Source organism: Eretmochelys imbricata, chromosome 1 (assembly GCF_965152235.1).
Source record: "Eretmochelys imbricata isolate rEreImb1 chromosome 1, rEreImb1.hap1, whole genome shotgun sequence".
Classification (NCBI taxonomy): Eukaryota; Metazoa; Chordata; order Testudines; family Cheloniidae; genus Eretmochelys; species Eretmochelys imbricata.
Window position 1 is genome coordinate 11,789,479 of NC_135572.1, and position 18,181 is coordinate 11,807,659.

The following is an 18,181-nucleotide window of genomic DNA, read 5'->3' on the forward strand; positions in this document are numbered from 1 at the left end:
ATGGGCACTGGCCAGCTACTATATAAAAAGAACTTGAGGTGCGTGTGCGTGTTTTCAGTCACTTCCTAGCTGGAATCAGTCCAGAGGCTGCACATCCATTTGAATTACTCATAACGTTAACCTGCACATTACCGTGGTTAAAGGGTCAGGTCTTGGCCTTCTTGTAAATAGCTTGCTCTGTCCTGCCTTGAATCCCCTTGCCTACTGCAGACATATGTGCATGTTGCCCATTTGGCTGGCAGCCTGAAATATGTTCATGTGCAGGCCTGGCCTGAGGTCACATGGGGTGCTTGTGACCATCAAGAGAGGAGCCATTGCATGCCCCACAACTAAAGCCTGTGAAAACAGCACTAACCCAGCCCGGATTCTGCTGAGGAGAGCTGTAAGGCCCAACAGTGGAGGGTCAGCCCTGCCTGTGTTCTGCTGGCAAGTGTTGTGAGACCCAGACTGGTATGGGGATGGGCAGGAGAGGGCGCTAGGGGTCTGTTAGTAGCCGCTTGCTAAATATTCTGCCATTCTAATGAAGAGTTGGTTGGGGTGATTTCCCTGCCTCTGACAGAGCCAGGCCAGCTCTGAATATCACTGAACCCCCCTCCCAGAGATGAGTGATGCCTAAGGCTCAGAAAACAATACTTCTGAAAAGTAACAGTTTTCCCTCTGTTATGCACCAGATTGCACCATGTGTCATCTATTTTCAAAAAAAAAAATATCTTGGGGAAGGAGACTCTCTTCTACAAGCACTGTTCCCCTCCCCCATGACAGTTCAGATTACACAAACTGCCCCCAGGCTATGCTAGCAGCATGCTGTGCATATTTGTTTAGGAACAAGCTCCAGACACTCCTTGCACAATGCCCTTAGTACAAGTTTGTTTGTGCAGTGGTTTGGCTTTGGTTATGGTTATGAACAAGCAGTTTTGATTCAGTGGGGAAACAAATGATTCCTCAGACTCTCAGCCCCTCCTTTCTGCAAATGCCTAAAAGTACAGGCTTTTATCACCGGCTAGGGGAGAAAATATCTGTGGGAGCCTGTTGTTAAAATAGCAGCAGCATATTCCTGAACAGACAGGAAGCAGTGTGAGATCGACTTTCCTACGGCACAAAGTGTAATGGCTGGTATGTGTCTTTTCTGAGCATCCATTAAAATGGACGCTAGGATAGTGTAACTAGTAAGAAGTTTTTCAACTCCCTGATAGTAAGGAGTTCTTTTCCAAGCTCTACAACTTACTGGCTGCCTGGCTTTGGGCAAGTTGCTCCATCTTATTCTGTGTCTCCATTTCCCCCATGCGTAAAATGGGGATAGTAATACCTACCTCCCTGAGGTGACGTCAGGCTTACTGGATCTCTTGTTTATAAAGGGCTTTGAGGTCATTGGATGTAAGGCTCTGTATAAATACACATAATTACATTATTATAACATTCCCAGTCTCATGTAGGTGCCATGCAGAATTTTGACAGCCATTCAGATGGTTAATGTTGTGAAGAATCATGTGGATAAAATGCATCTGCACCAGTGATTCTCCCGCACATGCGCTTGGTTACATAGATCATAGAATCATAGAATCATAGAATATCAGGGTTGGAAGGGACCTCAGGAGGTCATCTAGTCCCACCCCCTGCTCAAAGCAGGACCAATCCCCAACTAAATCATCCCAGCCAGGGCTTTGTCAAGTCTGACCTTAAAAATATCTTAAGGAAGGAGATTTCACCACCTCCCTAGGTAACGCATCCCAGTGTTTCACCACCCTCCTAGTGAAAAAGTTTTTCCTAATATCCAACCTAAACCTCCCCACTGCAACTTGGAGATCACAAATGTGATCTCAAAAAAAGGTATTGCGTACAGATGTGGTCTCCTCATCTCAAAAAAGGTATACTGGCATTAGAAAAGGTTCAGAAAAGGGCAACTAAAATGATTAGGGGTTTGGAACAGGTCCCATATGAGGAGAGATTCAAGAGGCTAGGACTTTTCAGCTTGGAAAAGAGGAGACTAAGGGGGGATATGATAGAGGTATATAAAATCATGAGTGGTGTGGAGAAAGTGAATAAGGAAAAGTTATTTACTTGTTCCCATAATATAAGAACTAGGGGCCACCAAATGAAATTAATGGGCAGCAGATTTAAAACAAATAAAAGGAAGTTCTTCTTCACACAGCGCACAGTCAACCTGTGGAACTCCTTGCCTGAGGAGGTTGTGAAGGCTAGGACTATAACAGGGTTTAAAAGAGAACTGGAGAAATTCATGGTGGTTAAGTCCATTAATGGCTATTAGCCAGGATGGGTAAGGAATGGTGTCCCTAGCCTCTGTTTGTCAGAGGGTGGAGATGGATGGCAGGAGAGAGATCACTAGATCATTACCTGTTAGATTCACTCCCTCTGGGGCACCTGGCATTGGCCACTGTCGGTAGATAGGATACTGGGCTGGATGGACCTTTGGTCTGACCCAGTATGGCCATTCTTATGTTCTTAAATGTGGGTCTGGAATATCATTTATTTTGGTCAATGGTATATCGACAGAGACCTGGTGGAGAGATTCTCCTTCCTGCACTGAGCAAGGATCATCAGTTAGGATCAAATGGGTGTAACATACACGAGCTAATTGTAGCTATTGCAGAGAAGCAGGCACTGGTGAGCCTTGGTCCTTTCAGTCTTCTGTGAAAAACTACACTTACAAAAACAACAAGGAGTCCAGTGGCACCTTAAAGACTAACAGATTTATTTATTTTACACTGATAGAGTCATGCACTATCCGGTCAAATAGGGACCTGGTTTTCTAACCATGTTGGCAATGCTGGTAAGAGTCCCACATATCCTCTTCCCCAGGGAAATGGAAGAAAGTATAATATACTACAACCTAGATCAGGCGTGGGAAACCTTTTGGCTTGAGGGCCACATCTGGGAGTAGAAATTATATGGCGGGCCATGAATGCTCACAGAATTGGGGTTGGGGTGCAAGAGAGGGTGAGGGCTCTGGTTGGGGGTACGGGCTCTGGGGTGGGGCCAAAAATGAGGACTTCAGGGTGTGGGAGGGGGCTCTGGGCTGGGGAAGTGGGTTGCGGGGCAGGGGGGTGTGGGCTGTGGGATGGGGCTAGAGATGAGGAGTTTGGGATTAGGAAGGTGCTCTGGGCTGGGTTCTCTGGGCTGGGTTCAGAGGGCGGGAGGGGGATCAGGGCTGTGGCAGGGAGTTGGGGTGCAGGCTGTGGGGGTGGGGCTGGAGATGAGGGGTTTGGGGTTCAGGAGGGTGCTCCGGGCTGGGATCGAGGGATTTGGAGGGTTGGAGGGAGATCAGGGCTGGGGCAGGGGGTTGAGGCACGGAGAGAGGCTCAGGGGTGCAGACTCCGGGTGGTGCTTACCTCAAGCGGCTCTCGGAAGAAGCAGCATATCCCTTCTCTGGCTCCTACACAGAGGCGCAGGCAGGCGGCTCTGCACGCTGTCCTGTCTGCAGGCACCGCCCCTGCAGCTCCACTGGAGTGCCGGAATTGGCCACTGGAGCGGGGCAATTGGAGTGAGTAAGAGCCAGAGGGGGGCCATGCCGCAGCTTCCAGTAGCCATGTGGAGCAGGCCCCGATCCTGCTCCCTGGCTGGAGCGCCGGAGCGAGCCAAGCTCCAGACCCTGTTCCCTAGCGGGAGATCGAGGGCCGGCGTAAAACAGCTGGTGGCCGGATCCAGCCCCTGGGCTGTAGTTTGCCCACCCCTGACCTAGATGGAGCTACTATTAGGTGGGTACATAACTGGGGCTGGAAAACCGTTCCCAGAGAGTAGTTATCAGTGGTCACAGTCAAGCGGGAACATGACCTAGGAGGGAAGATTGAAGAAATTGGGTTTGTTTAGTCTGGAGAAGAGAAGACTGAGAGAAGACATGATAAAAGTTTTCAAGTAAATTAAAGGTTGTTACAAGCAGGAAGGAAAAACATTTTTCTTCTTAACCTCTGAGGCTAGGACAAGAAGCAATGGGCTTAAATTGCAGCACAGGTGGTATAGGCTGGACATTAGGAAAAACTTCCTATCTGTCAGCGTAGTTAAGCACTGGAATAAATTGCCTAGGGAGGCTGTGGAATCTCCATCATTGGAGATTTTTAAGAGCAGGTTATACAAACACGTGTCAGGGATGGTCTAGGTAATACTTAGCCCTGCCATGAGTGCATGGGACTGGACTAGATGACCTCTCGAAGTCCCTTCCAGTCCTACAATTCTATGATTCTATGTTTATTGCAGTGGCAAGGAATCCTTAGATCACAAAAGGCTGGAAATTTTTTCTACCGATTTCTTTCAATCTTCTGGAGACAAGACGCTATTCTTGACAAAACTTTTAATTTTTTAGAGGCATTTGAGTATTGATCTTGGGCAACTGAGAAAACTTGACAGGAGAGTCAAGTGAAAGATTTGATTTGGCTTCACCAGCCAAAGCACAGGCAAAGCCACTGATACTTCATATACATATGTGGCACATCACATGTCTGAGAGCAAAAATTTATATAAGGCAGAGCCTATGGTCACTTTTAGCATCAGGAAGGGGATTATGGAAGCAAGTGGCTGGACTTGTCTCTCTGGCTTGTTCTCCATACTGAAGGTGAACACATCTTGATCCAAATTGAAGCTTTCCTTGCCTTGTCCTCTATATTAGATATAAAAGAAGTGGCACTCTGCAGAATAATATACTGAGATGGTCATTGAGAGAAGCTGCAATTAAGCATGCTCACTGGAAGCCTTAGTTTCCGCTGGAAACAATCATAACCCAGAATATCATAATGCAGCAATACATTGACAATCCAGGAACACAACTTCCTGGTACAAGTGCTGGAGGAACCAACTGGGGGCCGTGCCCCTCTTGACCTGCTGCTTACAAACAGGGAAGAATTGGTAGGGGAAGTAGAAGTGGGTGGCAACCGAGGCAGCAGCGACCATGAGATGGTTGAGTTCAGGATCCTGACAAAAAGAAGAAAGGAGAGTAGCAAAATACGGACCCTGGATTTCAGAAAAGCAGCCTTAGACTCCCTTAGGGAACTGATGGGCAGGATCCCCTGGGAGGCTAATATGAGGGGGGAAGGAGTCCAGGAGACCTGGCTATATTTTAAAGAAGCCTTATTGAGGGCTCAAGAACAATCCACCCTGATGTGCAGAAAGAATAGAAAATATGGCAGGTGACCAGCTTGGCTTAACAGTGAAATCTTCGGTGAGCTTAAACTCAAAAAAGAAGCTTCCAAGAAGTGGAAATTGGGACAGATGACTCCCTGGGAGGAATATAAAAATATTGCTAGAGCATGCAGGCATGTAATCAGGAAGGCCAAGGCACATTTGGAGTTGCAGCTAGCAAGGGATGTGAAGGGTAGCAAGAAGGGTTTCTACAGCTATGTTAGCAACAAGAAGTCGATCAGGGAAAGTGTGGGACCCTTACTGAATGGGGGAGGCAACATAATGACAGATGATGTGGAAAAAGCTGAAGTACTCAATGCTTTTTTTGCCTCGGCCTTCAAAGACAAGGTCAGCTCCCAGACTGCTGCACTGGGGAACGCAGTATGGGGAGGAGGTGAGCAGCCCGCAGTGGTGAAAGAACCTGTTAAGGACTATTTAGAAAAGCTGGACTTGCACAAGTCCATGGGTCCAGATCTAATGCATCCAAGGGTGCAGAGGGAGTTTGCTGATGTGATTGCAGAGCCATTGGCCATTATCTTTGAAAATTCATGGTGATCGGGGGTGGTCCCAGATGATTGGAAAAAGGCATATATAGTGCCCATATTTTTAAAAGGTTAGAAAGAGAAGCTGGGGAACTACAGACGGATCAGCCTCACTTCAGTCCCCAGCAAAATCATGGAGTAGGTCCTCAACTAATCCATTTTGAAGCTCTTGGAGGAGAGGAAGGTGATCAGGAACAGTCAACATGGATTCACCAAGGGCAAGTCATGCCTGACTAATCTAATTGCCTTCTATGATGAGATAACTGGCTCTGTGGATATGGGGAAAGTGGTGGATTTGATATATCTTGACTTTAGCAAAACTTTTGATACTGTTTCCCACAGTATTCTTGCCAGCAAGTTAAAGAAGTATGGATTGGATGAATGGACTATAAGGTGGATAGAAAGCTGGTTAGATTGTCGGGCTCAACAGGTAGTGATCAACAGCACGATGTCTAGTTGGCAGTCGGTATCAAGCGGAGTTCCCCAGGGGTCGGTCCTGGGGCCAATTTTGTTCAACATCTTTATTAATGATCTGGATGATGGGATTAATTGCACCTTCAGCAAGTTCGCAGATGACACTGAGCTGTGGGGAGAGGTAGATATGATGGAGGGTAGGGATAGAGTTCAGAGTGACCCAGACGACCTGGAGGATTGGGCCAAAAGAAATTTGATGAAGTTCAAAAAGGACAAGTGCAGAGTCCTGCACTTAGGATGGAAGAATCCCATGCACCACTAGAGGCTGGGGACCGATTGGCTAAGCAGCAGTTCTGCAGAAAAGGACCTGGGGGTGACAGTGGACGAGAAGCTGGATATGCGTCAGCAGTGTGCCCTTGTTGCCAAGAAGGCCAACGACATATTGGGCTGTATTAGTAGGAGCATTGCCAGCAGATCAAGGGAAGTGATCATTCCCCTCTATTCGGCACTGGTGAGGCCACACCTGGAGTATTGCGTCCAGTTTTGGTCCCCCCACTACAGAAGGGATGTGGCTAAATAGGAGAGTGTCCAGCGGAAGGCAACAAAAATGTTTAGGAGGTTGAGGCACATGACTTACGAGGAGAGGCTGAGGGAATCTGCAGAAGAGAAGAGTAAGGGGGGATCTGATAGCAGCCTTCAACTACCTGAAGCGGGGTTCCAGAGAGGATGGTGCTCGGCTGTTCTCAGCGGTGGCAGATGACAGAACAAGAAACAATGGTCTCAAGTTGCAGTGGGGGAGGTCTAGGTTGGATATTAGGAAACACTACTTCACTAGGAGGGTGGCGAAGCACTGGAATGGGTTCCCTAGGGAGGTGGTGGAATTTCCATCCTTAGAGATTTTTAAGGCCTGGCTTGATAAAGCCCTGGCTGGGATGATTTAGTTGGTGTTGGTCCTGCTTTGAGGAGGGGATTGGACTAGATGATCTCCTGAGGTCTCTTCCAACCCTAATATTCTGTGATTCTAATATCATCTAATTTTGTCACGTTGGGTAAATCAGGAGATGTAGGTTCTATTCCCAGCTCCAACACTGACTTTCTGTTTGGCCTTGGGCAAGTCACATATCTCTCTGGGTCTCCTTGACTTCCAAAAGAGGATAATAATGCTTCCCTATCTCATAAGGGCGATATGAAGCTAAATTTCTTAATGTTTGTATGGGGCTTGGAGATCCTTTGATGCAAAGTGCAGTAATAGGGCATGCCATCCATTTTGCTCAGGCAAGCAACTCTAGACCCGGATACATCTCCATGGTGCTGTAATGACTGAAAAATGTTTGCCAGCTGTTTATTCCCAGGGAATGAGCAGGTAGAAAGAATTTTCCCATTTGTCCTGGATCGTGAGCACTCTCCGTCTGTGGCTGCAACAATAAACTACCAGACTGGAATACCACTCAGTTCACCGTAGTACTTGAGAATCTTCCACCAGTGTGCACTAAGTGATGTGACTGACTAACATCTGTCATGGGTGGTTAATTCTCTCTCTCTCTCAACCAGTCCCTAGGTGAGAATCATATGTACAGTGTTATGCTTTGTTAGGGTTTTTTAAAATATCTACACGAGATGGAAAAGCCCTAAGGCTATCTTGTCTGTTTCCTTGTCCCACGGCCCCTATCACAGAATCTAAGAATTTAAAAATGTCTTTTTCTTCCTTCTCAGAAAGAGATCCTGGTCCAGCTCCCTACGGGCACATTGCACCTCCCTGTGCCAGCCTGATCTAGTGTGTTCCAGGGAATGGCGGAATCCATCATGTAATGGAGGGCAGGCAGCTATTTCCACTGGGGGTGGGCAGCTTTAATTTCCATAGGGTGTCATAGGAGCATTAAATCATCATATCCCCTGACTGTGCCCCTCCCTCATAAACACTGCCATACTGGGAGCTGCACTGGCCTGCTTGGGGTCCCTAATGTAAGGAAGATTGTGGCTTTCTTGTGTTGCTGTAATCCTCCAATGAACTTTCTGCTGCCAGGATTCCTGCCCGCAAAGGCCATTGCAATGGACTGGGGCCCAATGCCTTTGGATCTTGGAATTGTTCTTCCAGTAAATCCCTTCAGATCATTGTTCATTTTTGTTGTTTTTTTCTCTGATTTCCTTTTCTTTGTTGACCTATTTCTGGTTTTAAGTTGGCTGTGACTCAATGTGTTGCTCGCAGAGAGGAACTGTCGTCTTCCTGCTCAGCGCTGTTATGTCTTACTAGAAGAAACACACACCACATTATACAAATAATACAATACATAATTTCCTGCTGGAGAGAGGAAAAGAGAACAAAGAACCATAAATGACAGCTGCTAGTCACATTGCTTAATGCGCTTCTGAAAGGCACTCAGCTAACATGGTGATGAGAGCTGTATAAGAACCTGAATAGAAAGTATATAAACAGATGTTGAGCTCTGAGACACATAGAAACAATGAGATCCATGTTCTGATTCGGGTGTTTCGTCTGGGTTAATGCAAATTAGTAAATCACAATTTACTGAACTAAAAGAAAACATACTTTTTGATGCCTTCAAGTACCGTAAGCCCCACATTTCTAACATTTCCTGAAAACTGTTGTAATCCCATAGGAAACGTCATCAAAAAACCTAGTAGCATCTTCAAAATCTATTGCTGTGTCACTTAGAAATTTTAAAACAAACAAACAAACAAACAAAAAAGCTTTTGCTTTGGTAGAGCCTACAATGTATGCTGATAGGTTACCCAGTGATAAGAGAAGAAACCCAAGAGGTGGCAAGTGGAAATGCTTTGTTAATTTCAAACTCCAAGGATACCAGAGCACTGTGATCCATGTCTGACAAATAGGTAGGGATGAGATTGACAATACAATTTCTCTCGCTGTCAATCTTCTATGAAGGTATTACAAATGAAAGAGAACAGGAAGATATTTCAATGCAATAATTTCTGGCTTGACACTGAGAGAGAGAGAGATAGAGAGAGAGATAGAGAGAGTGTGTGTGTGTGAAAGAGAGAGAGAGAGAGAGATTTGGAGGTATAGTGGCCAAATGTGCTAACCTTTTCTCTCTACAAATGGAAGGGGAGTTACTTCATGGTTAGAACAATGGGATCTGGGTAGTTGGACTTCTAGAGTCTCTTCTCACCACTGACTCATTGCCCAGCCAGTAAAACTGGTACAATATACTTACATTTTGGTGCTGTGAAGCTTATCAGTGTTTCAGAAGTGCTTTGAGACTGTTGGAGGAGACGTGCTATGGAAGGGAAAGTTTAGTTTTTCAAATTCTGGCTTAGATCACAGGTCAGTCAAGTTTGGTGTTATTATTTTTAGCCTTAGTTGGCATCACCATATGATACATCCTCATTTGATCGTCCCTGCCCTATGAGGGACGGATGTAGCATGGGACATTTCAACACATTGGTTCAGAAATTGTAGAGGCACTACAAGCCATGTGTATAGGAGATCTCTATATTGCCAGCTGGCGTTATGCCTGGCTCCAGCTATGGCTATCTGCCCTTCCTTGTATCTCCGTATGTGCAACATCTTCTCTATCACAAACTCTCGTGCAGGAAAATGACCTCTGAATCAGACAGAGTGTTGTCTGAAACTTCAGCTTGTCCAGCGTGACCTAACACGGAAGCTGCTGAAGTGAGCAGTCTATGCTGCAGTACAAAGAGCAGGCCTGATGCATGGAGATTTGAGAGCTCTTCTGCTGTACAGCAACTCATTAAAGTAACCTCAATGGTAGAAACCAGGTTTTGTTTCATGTGTTTCACTTTCAGATCCATCCACAGCATTGGCCTGCTAAACCCAGGGTTGTGAGTTCAATCCTTGAGGGGGCTGTTTAGGAATCCTGGGAAAAAATTGGGGATTGGTCCTGCTTTGAGCAGGGGGTTGGACTAGATGACCTCCTAAGGTCCCTTCCAACCCTGTCTATGTTTTTACAAAATTCAAGACTATCATAGATATGCGCTGACATAAAGAGCAGGCGGCAGACTGTCCCCTCCATTCCATTGGAAAGGAGGATCAGTCTGATGGAACTAGATGAGGAGATACAGAAGGGAGGATGCCACATCTAAAGCCTTGTTCTTCCCTTCCCTTGACCTCATGGAAACAACTTTCTGGGGGCACCATGAGGAACAGTCTCTGCAGGTTGGTAGAGGGAACACCACTATCCATGTTATTGTTCTTGAGGGAACCTCTAGGGAATCAGTGAGTATGATATGGCGGGCCAATTAATGAAGGAAGAGAGAGAGAGAGAGTGTGTGTGTACATAATCTTTGCCATTTTGGAGACACCTTAGATAACTGCAATAGGTAGCTGGAGAATCAATCAGTTTTCCAAGCACACATGACCCTACGCATTTCAAATGTAAAGATGTTTCCTCTCTCTCCACCCCCCCCTTATTACTGGGTTAATATTGTTGTAAATAGTTATTTGTCTTTCCAAAGGTGAAGAGCTTCTTTCTAGAACACACAAGCCAAAGAACCTGATGTCATGATCCAACAATTAATATAAATTAATATAAAACCTCTATCACACTGCATGGTGAAATGCAGTAGAAAATGGTGCAACAAAAGACAAATAGGGGCCTATGATCTCCTAAACTGTCCTAAAGTCAACATCTCTTTTTCCTCTTTCACTGGTATGGTCTGAGGGCTAGAGGACGGGACTCAAAGGAGCTGGGTTCTATTCCCAACTATATCATTGAATATCTCTGTACATGAATTCCCTGATCTGTAAAATAGGGAGAATAATATGTGCCAGTATTTGATAACCTGGGATGAAAAGGTTTATGGAAATACCAAGTATCACTGGGAAGTTGCTCAAAAGGGAGTAAAGGTAAACACATACATGAAAATAGAAATAGCAGTAGTGTGGTCTGTTACAGACAGTTGAGGATGTGACAAATCCTGGATTTGGACTGGATGGATACACAAATCCACACTGATAGTGGAGGTTTTTCAAATTGCTCCCATAATGTTCTGAAATGAATACAGGTAACAGATAGCCAGAAGTGGCTCTGTCCATTCTGCTGAGCCCTGGGCTTAGTCAGTCAGTCATCAAAAGTACTCAGATTCCACCTGAATGATATTCCTGTGGCCAGAAATCATGCCCCTGTAGCAACTTAAGATATGGAGAGGCTGGTTGTGTGGTGAGGGGAGTAGCTATGAAGCTACTAGTCTTTAACAAGAACTTTGAGAGCTGGGAAAGATCCATAGTTTCTTCCTAAGATATTTGACTAAATGCATCCTTTGCAACCCAGTGCCTGTATCAACAGAAATCAGGGGGAGGGAAGAAATAGAATTATATAAGGTTTTTCCCCGCTGAGCCTAGAAACAAGGTATTTGTTAATTTTAGATGCATGTTTGTTGCTGCAGTGCTATAACAGCATGTCAGGTTTTTATTAATATCTCAGGCAACTGGATGGTTCTGAGTCATGGAAAGTAGAAATGGCTATGGAGCTGTCCATTTCTTGACCACCACTTGAAAGCCAGTGCAGGCTGGTAGTGCCCCATATGAAATGAGTTTGATTATCTAAGCCCAGTTTCTAGTGGACAGATGTCCCTAGCGCAGCTGGCAGCAACTGGCACTCTTGTTGGCAGTTTCAGCAGAGAAGGATTTAAGGGAGCTGGTGATTGAACTACTCTCTAGCCCCAGGGATCGTGCCGCCCGGTTAGGATCAAGGTCCAGTATCTGGAGGGCGTGAGAGAAGTGTGTACCTGCTCTGGGGATAAATAACTCCAGTCTCTGGAGTCTCTCACCAGTAATGTCCATACTCAGTAACAGCAGTAACAACGAGGAGTCCTTGTGGCACCTTATAGACTAACAAATTTATTTGGGCATAAGCTTTCGTGGGCTAGAACCCACTTCATCAGATGCATGGAGTGGAAAATACAGTAGCAGGTATATATACACAGTACCTGAAAAGATGGGAGTTGCCTTCCCAAGTGGGGGGGTCAGTGCTAATGAGACAATTCAATTAATAGTAGAATACCAAAGGAGGAAAAATCACTTTTGTAGTGGTAATGAGGGTGGCCCATTTCAAACAGCTGACAAGAAGGTGTGAGTAACAGTAAGGGGCAATTAGTATGGGGAAATTAGATTTTGTAATAACCCATCCACTCCCAGTCTTTATTCAGGCCTAATTTGATAGTATCCAGTTTGCAAATTAATTCCAGTTCTGCAGTTTCTCATTGGAGTCTGTTTTTGAAGGTTTTTGTTGTTGAAGAATTGCCACTTTTAAGTCTTGAGTCTTTAAGTTATTGAGTGTCCAGGGAGGTTGAAGTGTTCTCCTACTGGTTTTTGAGTGTTATAATTCCTGATGTCAGGTTTGTGTCCATTTATTCTTTTGCGTAGAGACTGTCCGGTTTGGCCAATATACATGGCAGAGGGGCATTGCTGTCACATGATGGCATAGATCCCATTGGTAGATGTGCAGGTAGCGATACTTTAAAGTTTCTCCCACATGTTCAATGGCCACCACACTTCTTATTTTTAAGGGATTGTTTTATTTAAATATAAGAAAGTTTGGGAAAAGAGTTTGTTTTTAGGTTACAACTTTCAATAGCAATAACTGTACTGAGTGGATTATTTTTTTGTCTCTGCAGTTTTTTGTGTTCTGCCATGGGTTTCTCCAGCTCTCCCAGCTCTTGCTATCTGGCTATCTGAAAAGCTCAATTTCAACAATTGAGAAGCGATTTGGCTTGTCCAGTCAGACATCTGGATTGCTCGCTTCCTTCAATGAGGTAATCTCTGCTGTATTCAAAATTCTCTCTTTTAATCTCCCACCCACACAACTCTCCTGTACTCTTCTCTGTCCTAAGGAGGTCATTTGCAAAGTGTTTCAGAAGCTTTTTAATCTCTGTCTCCTACTGCAGGTTGGGAACACATTGCTGATCGTCTTCGTAAGTTACTTTGGAAGCAGAGTGAACAGGCCCCGGTTCATTGGCTGCGGCGCTATTCTTGTATCCATAGCTGGGTTTCTCATGTCTCTTCCTCACTTTATAATGGGGCTCTATGAATATGACCAGTCCATTGCCAGTAGGTACTCTAAATGTATATACTTTTTGGGAACAGGTAAAGGGGGAGACCTTTTCTTGAGGTTTCATTAACTGCAAAGCATAAAAATGTGGAATATGACACCAAAGAAGCAGATGTTGAACTTTTGTTTTCAGAAATTAAAATGTACTGGCCCCAAGAGGTAAATATTGACTGAGGTGGAGCCAAGAGAGGAATAACAAGAAAACAGCTCCTAGGCTGGAGTCAAAGAAAAGGAAAATGAGATCTAAAGCATTTACATTCTTAGATATACTGCTGCTTCCACTTCCTGCTTCCCTTTTCATTATGATTATTTAGGGCACCAAATGTACCCTGGGTCCCTACCCCAAAGAGATTACAATCAAGGGTCTATTCCTGCAAATCATTACTCACACAAGTTGTCCTTACACAAGTAGTCCCACTGAGTTCAGTCCAAATCAAGGAGAATACTTATGTGAGCAAGGGTGTGTAGGATGGGGCTTTAAACTGTAGGTGAAGGAAGAGGATTGGATGCAGTCAACAGCAGTGGTAGAGCAGTGACCATAGGCACAAGTGCCTGGATTTTAAATCTTTCTTGCTTTATTTGTGATTTCATTGATGCTTCCTTGTGGGCAAGGAGTAGTGTTCGCGGGCCTCATTGAAGAAGTCACTTTTAGGAAGGGACGTGAAGGAGGAGATGGTAGGATATGGAGGACCAGGTCAGGGAGGGGATTTACAGGCATCGGGGGCTTCATGGAAGAAGTGAGGAGATGAGAATGGAAGGAGAATATGCTGGTGGAGGTTAGTCATCCTGCTCCTTGACCTCAAGGTTATAATCCCCAATCACAGTAATAATAGAAATCCTACTATCAGACTCCACAAAATCCTTTAGAAACTTCTCTAAGAGGCCTTTTCCCTGTTTCCTTGGATCACTGCACAGGTACAGACCAGCCAGAACACAGCTGGGGTCACAGACTCGGTCTGCATTGTACTTTCCCATTAATATTTCCTCAGTTACAGCCACCAAAGGAAGATTTATGAAGTGCCTAATTCACAGCTTTATCCAGGAAACAAGGGCTAACGAAAGTATGGAAGCAAGTCCAACCTACACTTCATGACAGGCCCTTGGCTAGTGCAGATGTCTCCTGGGTCAGATGACTGATCTGTCAAACACAGAGGAAAAATCCAGAATTCTGTGTTGTTTGGGGGACTAAACAAAAATTCCAGAACTTTCAAAAGCAGCTGCTATGCTACACTTTTCAATATTCATTAATTATTTAGATAGTTACTTTCAAGATAAATCTGTTATCTATTATTTCACAATTATTTATGAAACCCAATTTTTTTTATCTCACGTCTCCATCTCCATTACACTGGTATCAATCCAGAGTAACTCCACCAGAGTCAGAGTAGATGAGATCAGACTGCTTCTTTAATTGGACTTGATTTTTATCCTTTTTGTATCCATCTATATTTTTAAATGTGACAATTTCTGTACTTAGCTATGGAGTAACTTTTGGTTAGTGCCATTGTTCTTTTATCATAATTATCTTTCACAGCTCAACAAATACATTTTATTGGTTTCTTATTGTCTTGCACAGTGTCTCCAATATGGATGTTAAATTAAGGCCTCCTGTTTATTTGATGTATATCTAGATGTATTTGCCATTGTTGTTAGGTAGGTTATTATTAACTAGATAAAGAGATTTTTAAAAAGAAACAAATATTGTACCAAATTCTGCCCTGTGTAACACTTGTGCAATTTCATTAGTCCATTGAGGCAGAAGGGGGTAACTGAAAGTAGAATTTAGCCCATCATTTGTTTAATTTGTAAACCATACATGGCTATAGAAATCACTCAGAGCCGGATTTCCCCTGGCCTCAGCAGCTGGCACGGGGTTGAGGAAAAGCCAGAGGTCAAGGACTATTTCAGCTCCTGCTTTGGAGAAGTGTAGGGACTGCATGCTCTGTGTTGTATGCCAGGTGGCAGGATGAAAGCACTGTGCGGTGGAGCTGGGCTGGGGCACCAAGAAAGCAAGTTGTGTGCCAGACTGCAATCACTGCTTGTGTTCTGGAGAGCATGGGGAGGAATTAGTCCTCTGGAGGCACACTCAGTGACTGAGATCCCCATGGGGCTGTGTGACTTCACAGTCGGGACTGTAGCTAAGGGCCGCAACCTAACCCTCAGAGAGACAAACAGCAGCTCTGTATCTGATGCTATTTTACAGAGGATGTTTCACGTCTAAGGTTAGGTGCTCACCAACTTCGGCTTTGAGCACTAAGGGGTGTTGCATTTGCCTCCGCAGGTGCGTTCAGCAATTCTACTGATCTCTGCCAACCTGCTATATCCACCAGAAACCTCAGTGACACAGACTGCACCCCACATGCAGTGAAAGAAAACCGCGAGGTCCTGCTGATCCTGTTTATTGGCCAGGCTTTGCTAGGGATTGGAGGGGTCCCCATCCAGCCCTTTGGGATCTCTTACATTGATGATTTTGCCAGTGAGAGAAACTCACCTCTCTATTTAGGTAAGACTAGAACTGAGTCCCACCACGGTAAGAAAGAAAAGCAGCACTTATGCTGGGCTGGAGGGATCAGTTCTATGACAGGGTGTGACTGCTCAGCTCTCAAGAACAGACCCTTAGACTACAAGAAACTTCAAGTGTTTTTAATTTTGGCTGCTCCAGGGTATAAATAAACTCCTGAAACATATTTCACAAGGATTCAGGGTAACGAAGAATTGAGTCTTATGTATGTTCATGCTTTTCATCAGTAGTTGTCGTAAGAGGGCTTCCATGTAAAAGCTGAAGTAGATAAATTGAGGTAGCAAAAAAACATTTCAAAGAGCATGGCACAGTTTTTAATCTGAACAGTGCCAGCATATATCTTGAGTACCTTTCTGAATGTAATGGAGGTTTTACACGAGGAGTAACTGAAGTCAGAGTTTGGCCCCTGATGTACTGCAGAAGTCACAAGGGGTTCAGAGAAGAATGACAAGAATGATTGAGGGCATAGAAAAACTCTTCTAAGGAGAGAGATTGAAAAGATTGGGATTGTTTACCTAGAAAGGAGAATTGGTAAAAGAATATACGGTAATTACGGTATAGAAGAGGTAGATAAAGGATTTAGATTCTCTTTTTCACTTAAAACAACAACAAGGGGATATTAAATTAAATCAAAAGGTGGGAAATTCAAAACTGCTAAAAGGAAATACTTTTGCATACAACATGTAATTAGACTGTGGAACTCATTGCCACATCAAGTCCACGAGGCCAAGAATTTAAGCAAGATTGAAAGACAGATTGAACATTTATACGGATAACAAGAATATAGAGGTATAATTAATGGTAACAACATTTTTGGAAGGAATATTAGAACTCATGCTTCAGGGTTTATTAGATATCAGGATGAGACCTAATGTGGGGGTAGATTAACTCACACCTGCTCCTGCAAGTTTCTTACACCTTCCTCTGGTGCTGGCCCCAGTCAGAGACAGGATACTGGGCTGGATGGACTTTGGGTCTGACCTCATTTTGTAGTTCCTGTTTTCCTGTGGTTTTGCATCTCATGTCCCCTGCATGCACTCCTCTCAAAGACAGAACCTTCCTGCTGAGTGGAAAATGCTTTCTTTTTTGCAGGAATCCTGTTTGCTCTAACTATCATCGGACCTGGCGTGGCATTCATGTTAGGATCTGCCATTTTGCGCTTTTATGTGGACATTGACAAAGTTCCCCCAGGTGAGTTCATGTAGGTCCTGAGGGCCATTATCCATTCTTAATGCAGTGTGTGGGAGTGTGTGTGTGGGGGGGGAAACTTTCCTGTTATCATAGGCAATGTTATTTTAGATCTGAGAGCTAGCATCATGATGCCAAAGAAGTTAAAAAGATCTGAAGTGTGCAGCGACGCTGCTGTTCATCTGCCATCAAGTGAAGCAAAGCCTGGCTTCCTTTAACTCTGCTGACACATTTGTATATGCCTGAGTGCATTAACTGAGCTTCCTGTAATCATTCTGCTAGCGGCTTGCATGGTTCCGGGGGTGGTAAACCAAATACAGAAAGTGCTGTGTTGGAACTCTCCGAATAATCAGATATGGCAAGTGGGTGCTTCCCTTCTAACTCAGGGTCACACACAAATGTTAGAGGGTTAGATCAAGCATGGCTGCTGCAGAAACTTCATGTTTTCCTCATGCTTTCTCCTTCCTCAATCATGGGGATCACTCAGACCTGTGCTGCAGCTCATTTCCAACATTGCCAGCACGAGTAGAATGAAGCCGATTTATCTGTCCTTACCGTGCTCACCACTGTATTAGCTGGGTGCCCACAAGGATTACACCTTATTCAATATGCTTCTCTCGATTGCTTCTGAGTAGCCAGTGGTGCATGGGAACTGAACAGGTATGCACGTTCCACCCACTACCAGCTCTCAGGGTGGGTGTGTAGGAGGAGGAGAGCAAAAACGAAAGGGGAGGAAAGAAAGGAGTGGAGGAGAGAAAGAAAAGAGACATGGAATGTGCAAAAAGAGAGGGTAACTGAGGAGGGGAGAGAGGCAGGGGGAAAGGAGACCAAAAACAAGGAGAAGAGACAAAGATCAGGGAGAGAAAAGGACAGTAATTGCCCTTAAAGTCCTTGAAGCCTTTCCAGTTTCATTTGTACTGCACAATGTTAGGAGAGCATTTGTGGGATTCGCTGGGCATGGGAAAGATCTCTAACACTCTTGTAACATCAGCCTGTCAGCAAAGGCAAAACTAGAGACTACCACAGAAGGTAGGGAGGGGCAAAGAAGATCCACCCGGTCAGCACAGAGTTGTAACAGGGATGTGTACTGTGGAAAAGCCTAAGAACAAAACTGATGCTGCTGTCTCAAGAAGAGCTGGCTCAGGCACTAGGGAGGGCAGCGGCCCTGAGGAGGGGCTAAATAGCTGGTTGTCATTCTAAAAAGGATGGCAGGGTGGGCAGGGATGGTGTCTCTAGCCTCTGTTTGCCAGAAAAAAATTAATCGCGATTAATCACACTGTTAAACAATAATAGAATACCATTTATTTAAATATTTTTGGGTGTTTTCTACATTTTCAAAT

General features: G+C 44.6%; 1 protein-coding gene across 1 annotated transcript in view; it reads left to right on the top strand.

The window, feature by feature from the left end:
* SLCO2B1 (solute carrier organic anion transporter family member 2B1) overlaps positions 1-18,181 on the top strand; it is a 75,862-nt gene that overhangs the window by 5,413 nt on the left and 52,268 nt on the right. The window contains exons 2-5 of the mRNA XM_077841700.1: positions 12,699-12,836; positions 12,969-13,131; positions 15,414-15,635; positions 16,746-16,844. Of these exons, the coding sequence (XP_077697826.1) occupies positions 12,699-12,836; positions 12,969-13,131; positions 15,414-15,635; positions 16,746-16,844 (622 nt within the window). The remainder of the gene's footprint in view (positions 1-12,698; positions 12,837-12,968; positions 13,132-15,413; positions 15,636-16,745; positions 16,845-18,181) is intronic.